The sequence below is a fragment of the Neovison vison genome, chromosome 2, assembly GCF_020171115.1.
Source record: "Neovison vison isolate M4711 chromosome 2, ASM_NN_V1, whole genome shotgun sequence".
Classification (NCBI taxonomy): Eukaryota; Metazoa; Chordata; class Mammalia; order Carnivora; family Mustelidae; genus Neogale; species Neogale vison.
This window is the reverse complement of record NC_058092.1, coordinates 63621284-63638579: the sequence shown is the minus strand read 5'-3', so window position 1 is coordinate 63638579 and position 17296 is coordinate 63621284. Positions and strand designations below refer to the sequence as shown.

The following is a 17296-nucleotide window of genomic DNA, read 5'->3' as shown; positions in this document are numbered from 1 at the left end:
CCTTCTAGTATTTTACTTGCACCTTCATATACTCTTATCTGGACAAAATGACAAGGCGGAAAAATTCACCACAAAAAAAAGAACAAGAGGCAGTACCAAAGGCTAGGGACCTAATCAATACAGACATTGGTAATATGTCAGATCTAGAGTTCAGAATGACAATTCTCAAGGTTCTAGCTGGGCTCAAAAAAGGCATGGAAGATATTAGAGAAACTCTCTCGGGAGATATAAAAACCCTTTCTGGAGAAATAAAAGAACTAAAATCTAACCAAGTTGAAATAAAAAAAGCTATTAATGAGGTGCAATCAAAAATGGAGGCTCTCACTGCTAGGATAAATGAGGCAGAAGAAAGAATTAGCGATATAGAAGACCAAATGACACAGAATAAAGAAGCTGAGCAAAAGAGGGACAAACAACTACTGGACCACGAGGGGAGAATTCGAGAGATAAGTGACACCATAAGACGAAACAACATTAGAATAATTGGGATTCCAGAAGAAGAAGAAAGAGAGAGGGGAGCAGAAGGTATACTGGAGAGAATTATTGGGGAGAATTTCCCCAATATGGCAAAGGGAACGAGCATCAAAATTCAGGAGGTTCAGAGAACGCCCCTCAAAATCAATAAGAATAGGCCCACACCCTGTCACCTAATAGTAAAATTTACAAGCCTTAGTGACAAAGAGAAAATCCTGAAAGCAGCCCGGGAAAAGAAGTCTGTAACATACAATGGTAAAAATATTAGATTGGCAGCTGACTTATCCACGGAGACCTGGCAGGCCAGAAAGAGCTGGCATGATATATTCAGAGCACTAAATGAGAAAAACATGCAGCCAAGAATACTATATCCGGCTAGGCTATCATTGAAAATAGAAAGAGAGATTAAAAGCTTCCAGGACAAACAAACACTGAAAGAATTTGCAAACACCAAACCAGTTCTACAGGAAATATTGAAAGGGGTCCTCTAAGCAAAGAGAGAGCCTACAAATGGTAGATCAGAGACAATATACAGTAACAGTCACCTTACAGGCAATACAATGGCACTAAATTCATATCTCTCAATAGTTACCCTGAATATTAATGGGCTAAATGCCCCAATCAAAAGACACAGGGTATCAGAATGGATAAAAAAACAAAACCCATCTATATGTTGCCTCCAAGAAACTCATTTTAAGCCCAAAGACACCTCCAGATTTAAAGTGAGGGGGTGGAAAAGAATTTACCATGCTAATGGACATCAGAAGAAAGCAGGAGTGGCAATCCTTATATCAGATCAATTAGATTTTAAACCAAAGACTATAATAAGAGATGAGAAGGACACTATATCATACTCAAAGGGTCTGTCCAACAAGAAGATCTAACAATTTTAAATACCTATGCCCCCAACGTGGGAGCAGCCAACTATATAAACCAATTAATAACAAAATCAAAGAAACACATCAACAATAATACAATAATAGTAGGGGACTCTAACACTCCCCTCACTGAAATGGACAGATCATCCAAGCAAAAGATCAACAAGGAAATAAAGACCTTAAACAACACACTGGACCAGATGGACATCACAGATATATTCAGAACATTTCATCCCCAAGCAACAGAATACACGTTCTTCTCTAGTGCACATGGAACATTCTCCAGAAAAGATCACATCCTCGGTCCTAAATCAGGACTCAACCAGTATCAAAAGATTGGGATCATTCCCTGCATATTTTCAGACCACAATGCTCTGAAGCTAGAACTCAACCACAAGAGGAAGTTTGGAAAGAACCCAAATACATGGAGACTAAACAGTATCCTTCTAAAGAATGAATGGGTCAACTGGGAAATTAGAGAAGAACTGGAAAAAATCATGGAAACAAATGATAATGAAAATACAGCGGTTCAAAATCTGTGGGACACAACAAAGGCAGTCCTGAGAGGAAAATATATAGCGGTACAAGCCTTTCTCAAGAAACAAGAAAGGTCTCAGGTACACAACCTAACCCTACACCTAAAGGAGCTGGAGAAAGAACAAGAAAGAAACCTTAAGTCCAGCAGGAGAAGAGAAATCATAAATATCAGAGCAGAAATCAATGGAATAGAAGCCAAAAAACAATAGAGCAAATCAATGAAACTAGGAGCTGGTTCTTTGAAAGAATTAATAAAATTGATAAACCCCTGGCCAGACTTATCAAAAAGAAAAGAGAAAGGACCCAAATAAATAAAATCATGAATGAAAGAGGAGAGATCACAACTAACACCAAAGAAATACCAACAATTATAAGAACATACTATGAGCAACTCTAGGCCAACACATTTGACAATCTGGAAGAAATGGATGCATTCCTAGAAACATATAAACTACCACAACTGAACCAGGAAGAAATAGAAAGCCTGAACAGACCCATAACCAGTAAGGAGATTGAAACAGTCATTAAAAATCTCCAAACAAACAAAAGCCCAGGGCCAGACGGCTTCCCAGAGGAATTCTACCAAACATTTAAAGAAGAATTAACACCTATTCTCCTGAAATTGTTCCAAAAAATAGAAATGGAAGGAAAACTTCCAAACTCATTTTATGAGGCCAGCATCACCTTGATCCCAAAACCAGACAAGGATCCCATCAAAAAAGAGAGCTATAGACCAATATCCCTGATGAACACAGATGCGAAAATTCTCACCAAAATACTAGCCAATAGGATTCAACAGTACATTAAAAGGATTATTCACCACGACCAAGTGGGATTTATTCCAGGGCTGCAAGGTTGGTTCAACATCCGCAAATCAGTCAATGTGATACAACACATCAATAAAAGAAAGAACAAGAACCATATGATACTCTCAATAGATGCTGAAAAAGCATTTGGCAAAATACAGCATCCCTTCCTGATCAAAACTCTTCAAAGTGTAGGGATAGAGGGCACATACCTCAATATCATCAAAGCCATCTATGAAAAACCCACTGCAAATATCATTCTCAATGGAGAAAAACTGAAAGCTTTTCCACTAAGGTCAGGAACACGGCAGGGATGTCCATTATCACCACTGCTATTCAACATAGTACTAGAAGTCCTAGCCTCAGCAATCAGACAACAAAAGGAAATCAAAGGCATCCAAATTGGCAAAGAAGAAGTCAAACTATCACTCTTTTCAGATGATATGATAATGTATGTGGAAAACCCAAAAGACTACACTCCAAAACTGCTAGAACTTGTACAGGAATTCAGTAAAGTGTCAGGATATAAAATCAATGCACAGAAATCAGTTGCATTTCTCTACACCAACAATAAGACAGAAGAAAGAGAAATTAAGGAGTCAATCCCATTTACAATTGCATCCCAAACCATAAGATACCTAGGAATAAACCTAACCAAAGAGGCTAAGAATCTATACTCAGAAAACTATAAAGTACTCATGAAAGAAATTGAGGAAGACACAAAGAAATGTAAAAATGTTCCATGATCCTGGATTGGAAGAACAAATATTGTGAAAATGTCTATGCTACCTAAAGCAATCTACACATTTAATGTAATTCCTATCAAAGTACCATCCATCTTTTTCAAAGAAATGGAACAAATAATCCTAAAATTTATATGGAACCAGAAAAGACCTCGAATAGCCAAAGGAATATTGAAAAAGAAAGCCAAAGTTGGTGGCATCACAATTCCGGACTTCAAGCTCTATTACAAAGCTGTCATCATCAAGACAGCATGGTACTGGCACAAAAACAGACACATAGATCAATGGAACAGAATAGAGAGCCCAGAAATAGACCCTCAACTCTATGGCCAACTAATCTTCGACAAAGCAGGAAAGAATGTCCAATGGAAAAAAGACAGCCTCTTCAATAAATGGTGTTGGGAAAATTGGACAGCCACATGCAGAAAAATGAAATTGGACCATTTCCTTACACCACACACAAAAATAGACTCAAAATGGATGAAAGACCTCAATGTGAGAAAGGAATCCATCAAAATCCTTGAGGAGAACACAGGCAGCAGCCTCTTCGACCTCAGCCACAGCAACATCTTCCTAGGAACATCGCCAAAGGCAAGGGAAGCAAGGGCAAAGATGAACTATTGGGATTTCATCAAGATCAAAAGCTTTTGAACAGCAAAGGAAACAGTTAACAAAATCAAAAGACAACTGACAGAATGGGAGAAGGTATTTGCAAACGACATATCAGATAAAGGGCTAGTGTCCAAAATCTATAAAGAACTTAGCAAACTCAACACCCAAAGAACAAATAATCCAATCAAGAAATGGGCAGAGGACATGAACAGACATTTCTGCAAAGAAGACATCCAGATGGCCAACAGACACATGAAAAAGTGTTCCATATCACTCAGCATCAGGGAAATACAAATCAAAACCACAATGAGATATCACTTCACACCAGTCAGAATGGCTAAAATCAACAAGTCAGGAAATGACAGATGCTGGTGAGGATGCGGAGAAAGGGGAACCCTCCTACAATGTTGGTGGGAATGTAAGCTGGAACAACCACTCTGGAAAACAGCATGGAGGTTACTCAAAATGTTGAAAATAGAACTACCCTATGATCCAGCACTTGCACTACTGGGTATTTACCCTAAAGATACAAACGTAGTGATCCAAAGGGGCACGTGCACCCGAATGTTTATAGCAGCAATGTCCACAATAGCCAAACTATGGAAAGAACCTAGATGTCCATCAACAGATGGATAAAGAAGATGTGGTATATATACACAATGGAATACTATGCAGCCATCAAAAGAAATGAAATCTTGCCATTTGTGACAACATGGATGGAACTAGAGTGTATCATGCTTAGTGAAATAAGTCAAGCAGAGAAAGACAACTATCATAATATCTCCCTGATATGAGGATGTGGTGATGCAATATGGGGGCTTAAGTGGGTAGGAGAAGAATAAATGAAACAAGATGGGATTGGAAGGGAGACAAACCATAAGTGACTCTTAATCTCACAAAACAAACTGAGGGTTGCTGGGGGGAGGGGAGTTGGGAGAAGGGGGGTGGGGTTATGGACATTGGGGAGGGTATGTTCTTTGGTGAGTGCTGTGAAGTGTGTAAACCTGGCGATTCACAGACCTGTACCAATATAAAAATATAAAAATATATGTTTATAAATATATATATATATATATATATAAATATATATATAATAATATATAATATATAATATATAATATATATAAATAAATATATATATAAATATATAAATATATATTTATAAATATTATATATATAAATATATATATGTTTATAAAAAATAAAAAATTAAAAATTAAAAAAAAAATAAAAAGCGCTCAAAATTAATACACTTTAAAGAAACAAAGAAGAATACCTTTAAGCTCAGCAGATATTCACAGACAGCATAACAAATGCCAATACCTTCTTCTGTATTAGTACCTCTGCCAAGTTCATCAATTAATATGAGTGATTTGTTATTAGCATTATGTAGAATGTAAGCTATCTGAAAAATATAATTTTAATATTATTCATTGTAACCAAACAGCTGTCACTACCAACTTAAAAAATGAGGAAAAATCCAGTCTTTTAATTACTTCACCTGAAACTTATTTTTATAAAGCTATCCAGCTAGGTAGAAACTAGCACATTGCTTTTCTTTAAAAAATCTCATGACTAATAATTTCAATAGAACAGCTGATATAGTGAAATAGAACCAAGCAATGAATTAAATGTTTAAATAGTGCACAAAGATTGTCTTTTTCTTCTTCACAAATGACTAATCAATTGTCATATTATACTCAAAACTATTTCTCAAGTTTATTTTAATATCTCGATAGCTAATAAAGAAAGAAAAATTGAGGAAAAAGTATCCAAGTCCATTGGTTCCTATTTAAACAAGTAAATATAAATCCATACTCAACAAAGACAAAGACTTTAATTGACAGAAATGTTCCTTCTCCACTGAAGAGTATTAACTTCTTTCTCAAAAATTATAATTACACCCATTATGTACTGACACAATAGTAAATTTCATGGCTTTTTACCTTTCTATATGACTAAGCTTCCTGAGATCTAGGACCATTTAAAAACATACCTTGAGCACCTAGTACATTGCTATATTCTCCCACAGCTACCCCAGTACACCTCAGAGAGCCAAAATCTGCAATACATACTAAATAATAATGTAAAAGTCATATATGGTAGCACAAATAATAACTATTCTTGCCCTTCTACAAAAAGTTATCGAACTTCACAGTGATCCATTAATTCCTACCTACTGAAGACAGCCCAAGAGCTATATTCAATACATTTAGTCTTTCAAGTCTATTTGATATTTGCTCAGATCAGAAAAAGGTGATGACACATGCCTTGTTATACAAAGTGAAGATTCTAAAGGGGCACACAAGAGGGTGATTTTTAAAAGCATTCTAAGACAGTGATCTATTATTTTAAAATCAAACCTAACAGGAACAATAGATACAATGCAATGGTCCTGAACAGGTCATTGTTTTCTGAAAGTCTTTTTCCCATACAAAAACATGAAATCATGGTTTTTTGTTCAATAATACTAGCTTTTTCCTTAAAACTGTATTTTTCAATAAAACCATCTCTTCCATTTCCACATAAGAAAGAAATTAGAAGCTGTCTTTGACTGCCCTCTGGCTCTTGTAGAGGAACATAAGCACATCTGCATGTTTTAATATAAGGATACTTTCTTACATAATAATTGACCATTAGTGGAGGAATTTAATGTGTATTTTACATAAGGAAAAGTTTAGTTTGGGTACCTCTTTCATTTCCTTCATGAATGTTGATGAATTTGTTTCAATTTCATCATCAGTACTGATTCTTGTAAAAATCTGTTCAGCAATTCTAAAGGAAGAATATTCTGCTGGAACATATGATCCTGTAATATATAAGGTCAATGTAAACTGAAATGCTTTTATAAAATATAAGTACTAATATTTGTACTTTTCACCAACTTAGATTTTTTATTAGCCTTGCTAAGGATTACATAGTGGAAAGATCACTGAATATACAGTCAGACAACATGGCACCAGCTCTGTTACTTATCATATATCCTTGGGCAGTAATTAGATTCTCCCAGTCTCGTCTTTCTCACATATAAATGGAAATACTTGACTTTACTATTGTACAAAGTTATCTGGAAGTTCAAGAAAGACAGTATAAATCCAAGTATGTTAGAAAGATTTACTATAAACATCACAAAAATGTTAAATAATATGGTTAGATAAAAAACTCAAAATGGGAAAATTTGAAGGAAATGCTTATGAAGCTCAAGTTGATGAAACAGTTACAGAATGATGTATTAGGAAATATTTATTAGAAATGTGTAGAAAATGTGCTATGGGGAGTACTGTGAAGTGTGTAAACATGGTGATTCACAGACCTGTACCCCTGGGGCTAATAATACATTATATGTTTATAAAATTTTTTTAAGTTATTTTAAAAAAAGAAATGTGTAGAAATACTCAGAATTAGAATGAAAGCGAAATACTGAATTTCTTTAAAAGGTGAGTTTTCCTCTCTCAGGATTTTTCTGCTTGAGAAGTTATCATACTAAATAATCTAAAATATTCACCTTTTGAAAGCAAATCAATCTGATTAATACAACTATCTCTATATGGAATGGGACATAAAAGGCATTCTAAAATCATAAGGATAAAAATATACAAAGAGTTGAATGGGAAAATTATCAATCGTATAGAACAAAATGGTGAAATAATGGGAATAAAGAAAACAAACCCCTGATTATTCCAGGATTTAAAACCAAGATAAGGATGAAGAGTAGCATCAACATCTAAGGAAATAGCAGGAAAAGAAAGCAAAAGTCAAGATAATGTTAACAAAAATAAAAGTAACAATAATAGCAATAATAACCTCACAAGCAGATATCTTAAATACAACTTTCTCACAGGATTTCTGGAAGGATTAAATGGGAAAATAAATGTGAAAGTACCAAGGAGAGGATATAGCATATATGGCAGATGTTCGTACTTTTTCTTTAGTTCTTTTGTATTTACTGCCACCAAAAAGGCCCTCTGACATTTTTAAATCTAAAAATTATTGCAGAAGCACCCCCCCCCCCGCCACACACACACACACACACTGATATTTTGCTTCTGGTCTGGCTCTCCTCTAACAATATATCAGCCAGAATGATCTATGTGAAAGGCAAATACAATCATGTGATTCTCTTACTTAAATTTCAACAGCTCCCTACAGATTTTTGGATAAAGTTTATATCTCTTCAGTGAAGTACCTAAGGCCCTTCATGATCTGGCTTTTGCCCACATCTCTGGCTTCAGACACTGTTTGCTCTACAAAGGAATCTGGACTTCTTGTACTTCTGTGGGCACATCACACTGGGGTTTTTTTGGTTTGTCTTTGTTTTTGCTTTAGAATATGTTCTTACAGACTCTCTTTTTTTTTTTTTATTAAAGATTTTATTTATTTATTTGACAGAGAGAGAGATCACAAGTAGACAGAGAGGCAGGCAGAGAGAGAAGGGGAAGCGGGCTCCCTGCTGAGCAGAGAGCCCGATGTGGGGCTCAATCCCAGGACCCTGAGATCATGACCTGAGCTGAAGGCAGAGGTTTAACCCACTGAGCCACCCAGGTGCCCCTGTTCTTACAGACTCTTAATGTCGCAAAACAAATTGAGGGTGGGGTGGGGAGGGAGAGGGTGATGAGGTTATGGACATTGGGGATAGTATGTGCTACGGTGAATGCTGTGAAGTGTGTAAACATGGTGATTCACAGACCTGTACCCCTGGGGCTAATAATACATTATATGTTTATAAAATTTTTTTTAAAATTATTTTTTAAAAAAAGAATATGTTCTTACCTCTGCCTGGAAAATCTCCTTCTTTCCTATACCCTTCCCTACATTCATAGTATTTTATATAATTATCTCAATCATTTTTTTAAAAAGATTTTATTTGTTTATTTATCTGACAGAGAGAGAGAGACAGCAAGAGAGGAACACAGGCAGGGGGAAGTGGGAGAGGGAGAAGCAGGCTTCCTGCTGAGCAGGGAGCCAGATGCGGCTCGATGGGGGGCTTGATCCCAGGATCCTAGGATCATGACCTGAGGCAAAGGGCACCTTATCTCATTGTCTTTACAACAATTCTTAGAATTGGGTACTATTATAATTTTCATTTACAGATAAGAACACCAAGGAAGTTAAGTTATTTGCCTTAGATCACAGAGCTAGTAACTAGACAAACAAGGTCTAGCTCCAAAGCCTATGGTCTTAATTTCCATGCCTCTCAAATTTTACTGTTTCTTTTATGATCACATTATATGAGATACTGTATATACTTTTAGGTATTTTAAAAGTTTAAAATGAGTGACAAGAGAAGTAGAATAATTTTCTTTGAATATTTGAGGGGCTATTATCAAAAGAGATTGGGTTATTCTGTGATGCATAGAAGATAAAAATTAGGACTATTGAGCAGAAGTTATAGAAGGTCAGATTTCAAATCAGTATAATGAATGCTCTAACAATTACAGATGTCAACAATTGCATAGCTTGTTTTTTTTTTTTAAAGGACAGAGCTCCTTATAACTATTAAAATAGAAATAAGATTATTATCACAAATGAATCAGTTTCTTTATAAGAGGAGGGAAATTAGATGTCCTTTTCATTCCAATACAACTATAAACCCAATAAAATAGTTACTCTTCACCCATTCACCTCTGATTTTCTTTCCCAGTAGTAAGGGTAAATCTGCACTGTATCACCAATATTATTACTGTTGTATTCCACTTACAATTTATTACATTAGGCCAGGGTTTCTCAACCACCACACTACTAACAACTTGGGCTAGATAATCTTTCTTACATATGTCAGAGGGAGGAGTAATGTCTTGTGCATTGTAGGATGTTCAGCAACATCTCTGGACTCTATACTTCCCTCAGCGTTAAGAATGAAAAATGTCTCCAGACACTGCCAAGTTTGGAGGCCAGGAGTGCAGTGGGGGAGGAACCAAAATCATCCCTGGTTGAGAACCACTGCATTAGAACAAATCATCTCATTTCTGATTCAGAGAGTTCTCAAGGAAACCTTGTTTTCAGAGCTAAGTTATACCCCTACACCAAGATAATACATGACATTGTGGCACCAATGACAGCTAATTCATTGTGTACGTATGCACACGTAATGTGTATCAAGTGCTGTGCCCAAGTTACTGGTATCCCTTAAATTAAGTAAGTTTCTTTCCCCAATGTTATTATTTGGAAAAATCTTAAATGAGTTATTAAAGGCAACAGATTATTCTACTTATTTTACTTTTTCTCACAACAAAGTTTGGTTTTGAATCGGAAATAAAGATACGATTCAGTTTAGTAATAACTGATACAACATTAACAGTTATAGTAAGGTAGTTTTTACTTCTGTTACATCCTATAAAATTTTTAGTACAATGCAATCCAAATTGGATGGAGCTTAATCTACCAAATAGTAAAAGTTATGATCTACATAATAGGCACTATTACATTTTTAGGTAAGAAAACCTACTCCAAACTAATTAAGGCACCTGGATCTAAAATATTAGGCACAAAGCATTTCAAATGGGAAACAGAATTGCTAAGTATGAAGTAAAACCATAATTTACCAATCTGGGCCATAATCTGACAAAGGGCAATCTGTTTTAAATATGTGGATTTCCCACTCATATTAGGTCCAGTTATGATCAAAAAATTACTTCCTTCTGTTATATAAGTATTGTTGGCAATCGGTTTTTCCACAGATATTTTTTCAAGAATGGGATGCCATCCCTGTTTGATTGCTAAAGTATCAGTAAATTCTGGCCGAACTGAAAAAAAAAAAAAAGAAAAAGAACGGTTTCATAAGATTAAAATATTTACGTTTAATGTTCTTTGTGGTGTGTAAGTGTGATTTTACTAGGGTCAATTTGGGACAAAGCATTAAGGTACTTTTTTATCTTAAATCTCTACCAAAATTCCTTTAGATTGTAACTGACACATTCTAATCACCATCACAACTTTTATTCACTTCCAGGGAACCCTAGGATTTAGTTCTTTGTCATTGTCCTGAGCTCCAAAATAGTCTGTGTAACGTTTCCAGATCTATATAGATTAAAAAGAGTCAACTAGCCATTGATAATACCTTTTTTAAAAGGTTTTATTTATTTATTTGACATAGAGAGAGAGAGAGAAAGAAAGAAAGAGTGGGCATAAGCAGGGGGAGCAGAAGAGGGAGAAGCAGGCTTCCTTCCAAACAGGGAGCCCAATGTGGGGCTTGATCCCAGGACTCTGGGATGAAAGACCTGAGCTGAAGGCAGCCATTTAACTGACTGAGCCACCCAGGCACCCTGATAATACTTTTTTTTTTTTTTTTTTTTTTTTGAGAGAAAGAGAGAGAGTGTGAGCTGGGGGGTGGGCAGAAGGAGAATCTCAAGCAGACTTCCCACTGATTGTGGAACCCAACATGGGACTCAATCTTATGACCATAGGATCATGGTCTGAGCTGAAATCAAGAGTCAGACGCTTAACAACTGAGCCACCCAAGCATCCTGATAATACTTTTAAAATAACAATTAATTACCAGTACTACAAAATTGCACATTTACGGGACACCCGGGTGGCTCAGTCGGTTAAGTGGCTGCCTTCTGCTCAGGTCATGATCCCAGGGTCCTGGGATCAAGTCCCACATCAGGCTTCTTGCTCAGCAAGGAGCCTGCTTCTCTCTCTCCCTCTGCCTGCTTGTGGTCTCTTTCTCTCTCTCTGTCAAATAAATAAATAAAATCTTTAAAAAAAATTGCACATTTACTTAATCCCATCTTAGGCTTTTTTTCAAATTTGGCATACTTAGCTTTTCAAGTGATGTATGGATATAAAGTAAAACCAAATGTAAATATAATTTTATGTCCAGAAACTTACACAAATTTTGTCTAAAAAGAATACCCAGATGATAGGCAAAACAGACACAAAATATATTAATTTATAGAAATATATAAAGATCAGGTTTCTATGAATACCTTTTAAGGTAAAGGGAGGAAGACATGACATGGGGACAAGGAAACACTAAAATCCTATATGCTTCTACAGGAAACACATGGATAAACTCAAAAGCATTCGTTATAAGAGAGAGAGGTTGGTTAGAAAATAATTTTTAAACTACTTTAAAAGTATTTTTAAGACCAGAAGTTATTATTTATAAGTTTGGAGTTTCAGGATGATCCCTCTCAAATTAAAATGGAGCAACATCAAATATCTTAATAGCTAAGAAAACTATTAAAAATAGTTTTAAAAACAGATTAAAAATATATGATATAATCCCTGATCTTAAGATGCTCACATCTAAAGAGCTAGTTTAGAAAATGTTCACTTGGAGATTCATTTCTCTCATCTGCTTCTGTCACACTGCTTCTCAGGAGTCTCACTCAGACTTGAACTTTATCATTTTGGATCACTGTTATTTTCACCAAGGAGGAAGCTTTTCAGTCTTTCCTATTTGGGGAAACCTTTTAAAGTTTCTTGCAGTATTTTCTTTCTCACTTATCAATTTCTCAGTAAATAATTTTCTTACTTTTAAAAATAAATTTTAAGAGTAATTTTACTTCCTCTACTTTAAGTCTTAGTCTAAGACCAGAGGCAAGAGACTATACTTCAGGTAAAAAAATAAAGCATTCATAATTGTTATATAAAATTACTTGGATGGAATACAAATTTCAGTACACAACATAATTATTTGTTTATTTATTTATTTAAAAGATTTTGTTTATTTATTTGAGAGAGAGAGAGATCACAAGTAGGCCAAGAGGCAGGCAGAGAGAGATGGGAAAGCATGCTCCCTGCTGATCAGAGAGCCCCATGCAGGGCTTGATCTCAGGACCATGGGACCCTGGGACCATGACCTGAGCTGAAGGCAGAGGCTTAACCCACTGAGCCACCCAGGCACCCCAGTACACAACATATTTATTCCAAAGAAAGTAACTTACCATAGTCAGAAAGAGTGCAGGCATGAGCAAATGACAGTAGCATATCCAGCATTGACACAGTATCAGATAGTTTATATAAGCAATGAATATGTTCATAAATCTCACTAAGCAGTTTGCACACTATCCTGAAAGTATACATTTGGAAGTCAGGTATTGATTTTAAAGAGAGACATACAATATAATTATAAAACAATATCAAATGTATTGCCTAAGGTAAAATACCATTCAGAGTTCAGTTGTATTCCACAGGTAAATCTATTGTTCTTTTGCCTCATTTTAGAGATTAGGAAATTGAAGTTCCTTGAGTTCAAGGGATTTGTAGCAAGAATACATCTTCTGGTATGTTAACATCATGTTTTAGAAATGACTGCTGTTATTAAATACTAGTAAAATTAATTTTCATTAATAAAATTATTTTATAGGTCAAATAAGACCTTAATATACTTCAACAGACCCCACCTGCTAATTATTTTGTGTTTTTTTAAATGTTAAATTCAACATAAAAGTTACTATATTCTCTCTCTTTCATAACACACATACACACACACCCTAACAACATAATTATTTAAGCTTTTATATAGCAGAGGTGTTACACTGTGACATAATATAAAAGGTTTTCCTTGGAGCACCTGGCTGGCTCTGTTGGTAGAATATGTGACTCTTGGTCCGGTTATGAGTTCAAGAGAAAGAGTGTAGAGATTACTTAAAACAAACAAACAAACAAATCTTAAGGGGTGCCTGGGTGGCTCAGCTGGTTAAGCATCTGACTCTTGATACTAGCTCAAGGTCTTGGTTTTTCCCTTATGAGGAGAAATATGTTCCCCAAACCTATTAGATCTCATAATCTCTGTGGTCTATGCCTTGAAATTGTTTTGAAAGTCCAACATTTGTCTTTATCAACTTAGCTCATTATGAATGATCATTTTTTATTTTGCTAGGCCCTCCCTAACCCCACCCACGAATGATCTATTCTTATTTCTAGCTGTACTGCTGCTGTTTCATGATCAGCAAAAGACTGGCACTATTGTAATTTTATATATAAATGAAGTTCAGGGCTTGCATAACATAAGAAATGAATAACTGAATGAAGCCCAAGATAAGCCCATCATGTGTCAAATTCTGCATCATGGTAGAATGCATACTATGGAAGTATTAAGTATAATGATTTTTTTTGTTTTTGTTTTTGCAATAGATTTGCCCTAAATCTTCTGTAAGGCTGAGCAATCCCAATTACAATGACAGACTTTAAAAGTTTTAACTGTTCTTCCAGGAAATGTTCTTTCTTTGTTAACAATCATAATTTTATAATTTTCTCCTATCAAACAAAAGTCAATTAATGAAAATTTATTATAATGCTTCAAGTCGAACCAATTTAATATTCAAAAATTTCAAGTGGACTTACATATAAGTCATATGATAGATTTCTCTCAAAGATTCTTGACATCTTTCATTCATTTTAATTAAGTCTGCTGATGTAAAGGTATAAGAACTTTTCACTTTAGATATCTGCTAGGAAATTAAAAAACAAAATTAAAAAACTATCAAGATGTGTGTATACTCCTATAAAATAAAACATACACATTTTAAACAGTATAGATATTTAGGTTAATTAATTTTGGAGATAAAGCATCACAAATAATGTCTCAAATAATGTCTGCAAAAAAGAAAAGAACACTTTCAAAGTTAAAGCACTAAAGTTAACCTACATTATTTTGGCACAACTATTTGAACAGATCTTAAAATAGCTCTGCAGAAATGTCAGACAGTACATCTTATTACCCAGTAATATGCATGACAGATATCAGTAATTTTCACTCCAACTCTGACCCATCTTGGGCCTTGCCCCATATCTGAACCTCACTCAATTTCTAATCCCATTACCATATCTCAACCAATTCTTTGCTTTTTCTATCCCCTATTACCTGTTAATACAATGTGTTAAATGGTTTGTTTTTGTCAAAAAAAAAGGTACCCCCTGAGAGCACAGAAAACAAAATTAGAGTGGGTTAGACTTTTCCCAAACTGGTATATCATGAAGATGTGGGTGTGTATTTAAGAATAAATATTTCCCTGGTTCAAAGGTATGGCAATATTGGATTTTAAAAAGTTAGCAGATTTCTTTATTTCAGGATTTTTAAACCTTTAATAGGCAAATGTGCATTGAGAACTACCTAAGACAAGGAGATGGTACAATATTTTCCAAATTCCTTTGATCAAATTATCTTTTGGACTTTTTAAATTTCCTTTTTTTTTTTTTTTTATACATACCAAGCTTCCAGAACTGTGGGATGCACTGTTTGGTGTTTCTCCCCCAAAATAAGAAAATTAGAAGTTTCTAACTCAACTCTTACATTAGTGTAACTGTTAGATTTACAGGAATAGGAAAGCAATATATAGAACATTTGAAAAATATGGCATGTAAAATTCAAGGAATGTCTGAAAAAATGTAAAATGTATTTCAGAAAAAATAATTTCCAAACCAAAACTCTAAAATGAACCTTAATAAATTCTGAAGGAAGTCGATTATTGGGTAGAGCTGTATAGTCGGTAGTCATCTGAATGAAAAATCCTCGAGCAGAGCTAAAACTTGTCCTTAAAGGAAGACTATATTTTTCTGCAAGCTGCGATATCATTCCTAGTGACCAGAAACAAGAAAAACAGAAAGAATTTTAATGAGAATATTACTGTTTTTAAAAAATCACTTTTGTTGGTTTTTATATGTAAATAGGAAGGTCTTGCTACTCTTTTAAACTGTAAAGATTTTTTTCTTTATTTACACATTTTTAACTTTATTTTCTTTTTTTCAGCATTCCAGTATTCATTGTTTATGTATCAGACCCACTGCTCCATGCAATATGTGCCCTCCTTAATACCCACCACCAGGCTCACCTAACCGCCCACCCCCCTCCCTTCCAAAACTCTCAATTTGTTTCTCAGAGTCCACAGTCTCTCGTGGTTCATCTCCCCCTCCAATTTCCCCCCACTCTCTTCTCCTCTCCTTCTCTCAATGTCCTCTGCGTTACTCCTTATGCTCCACAAGTAAGTGAAGCCATTATGATAATTGACTCTCTCTGCTTGACTTATTTCACTCAGCATAATCTCTTCCAGTCCCATCCATGTTGATACAAAAGTTGGGGATATATCCTTCCTGATGGAGGCATAATACTCCGTTGTATATATGGACCATATCTTCTTTATCCACTATAAAGATTTTTAATGTCTAACACATAGAAAAAAATTGGTAGTACAAAGATAGTCATTTTATAGGTAGGTAGTTTGAAAGTAAAAAAAAAAACTGTTAAAAATTAAACTAAGACTATTTCATACTCTATTAGAATATGTTTTCATTTAACTTTTTAAAAAGTGAATAGTCATGTAAATTATTATAATCATTAGTTCAGAATAAGAAATTCTCTCTACAAAACATATTTTGCAAAACAAAATATTCCAAAAAGGAAATGGTGATACAACAAATACTTAAAATATCCAAATTTTCCTATCATCTTCAAACTTGCCACAGAGTTCTAAATTTTTATTTATTTATTTTAAAGATTTTATTTATTTATTTGAGAGATGGAGATCACAAGTAGGCAGAGAAGCAGGCAGAGAGAGAGGAGGAAGCAGGCTCCCTGCAGAGCAGAGAGCCCGATGTAGGGCTCGATCCCAGGACCCTTGGAGCACAACCTGAACCAAAGGCAGAGGCTTTAACCCACTGAGCCACCCAGGTGCCTGGTAAATTTTTATTTTTAACTTGATCATCATTAATGCTTGGAACATTACTTGAGAAAATTAACATTTTTATTCCTTAAAATAGTTTTTCCAACAATTTTCCTGCTTCTCTCAGTGATACCACTACTTTCAGGTTAGAAATTTCAATTAGCACCAATAGCTACATTTCCCTTTACTATGCCCATAACTACTCAATTATTAACTCATTTCAACATTTGCATTTCTCTCATATACACTGCTATCACTCAAATGTTTTAGCTTGTAATAGTTTAAAATGGTTTCCCTGTCTCCATTGCTCTACTCAAATTCATTCAACCAATCTTCTTTTTTTTTTTTTTAAGATTTTTATTTATTTATTTATTTGACAGATCACAAGTAGGCAGAGAGACAGGCAGAGAGAGAGAGGAGGAGGAGGAGGCAGGCTCCCTGCTGAGCAGAGAGCCCGATGGGGGACTCCATCCCAGGACCCTGAGATCACGAACTGAGCCAAAGGCAGAGGCTTTAACCCACTGAGCCACCCAGGTGCCCCATTCAACCAATCTTCTTGATCAATTTCACTCTACAGAGAAAAAATGTCTCAGTGCCGCTACATTCTTTAAGGGGAAGAAAAAACCCCAAACGCCCAG

General features: G+C 35.1%; 1 protein-coding gene across 1 annotated transcript in view; it reads right to left on the bottom strand.

Moving 5' to 3' along the window:
- The window catches only part of MSH4 (mutS homolog 4), a 116478-nt gene that overhangs the window by 18742 nt on the left and 80440 nt on the right, over positions 1-17296 (bottom strand). The window contains exons 12-17 of the mRNA XM_044236441.1: positions 15440-15576; positions 14344-14447; positions 12942-13066; positions 10593-10793; positions 6741-6859; positions 5327-5455 (exon numbers count right to left, since the gene is read on the bottom strand). Coding sequence (XP_044092376.1) covers positions 5327-5455; positions 6741-6859; positions 10593-10793; positions 12942-13066; positions 14344-14447; positions 15440-15576 — 815 coding nt within the window. The remainder of the gene's footprint in view (positions 1-5326; positions 5456-6740; positions 6860-10592; positions 10794-12941; positions 13067-14343; positions 14448-15439; positions 15577-17296) is intronic.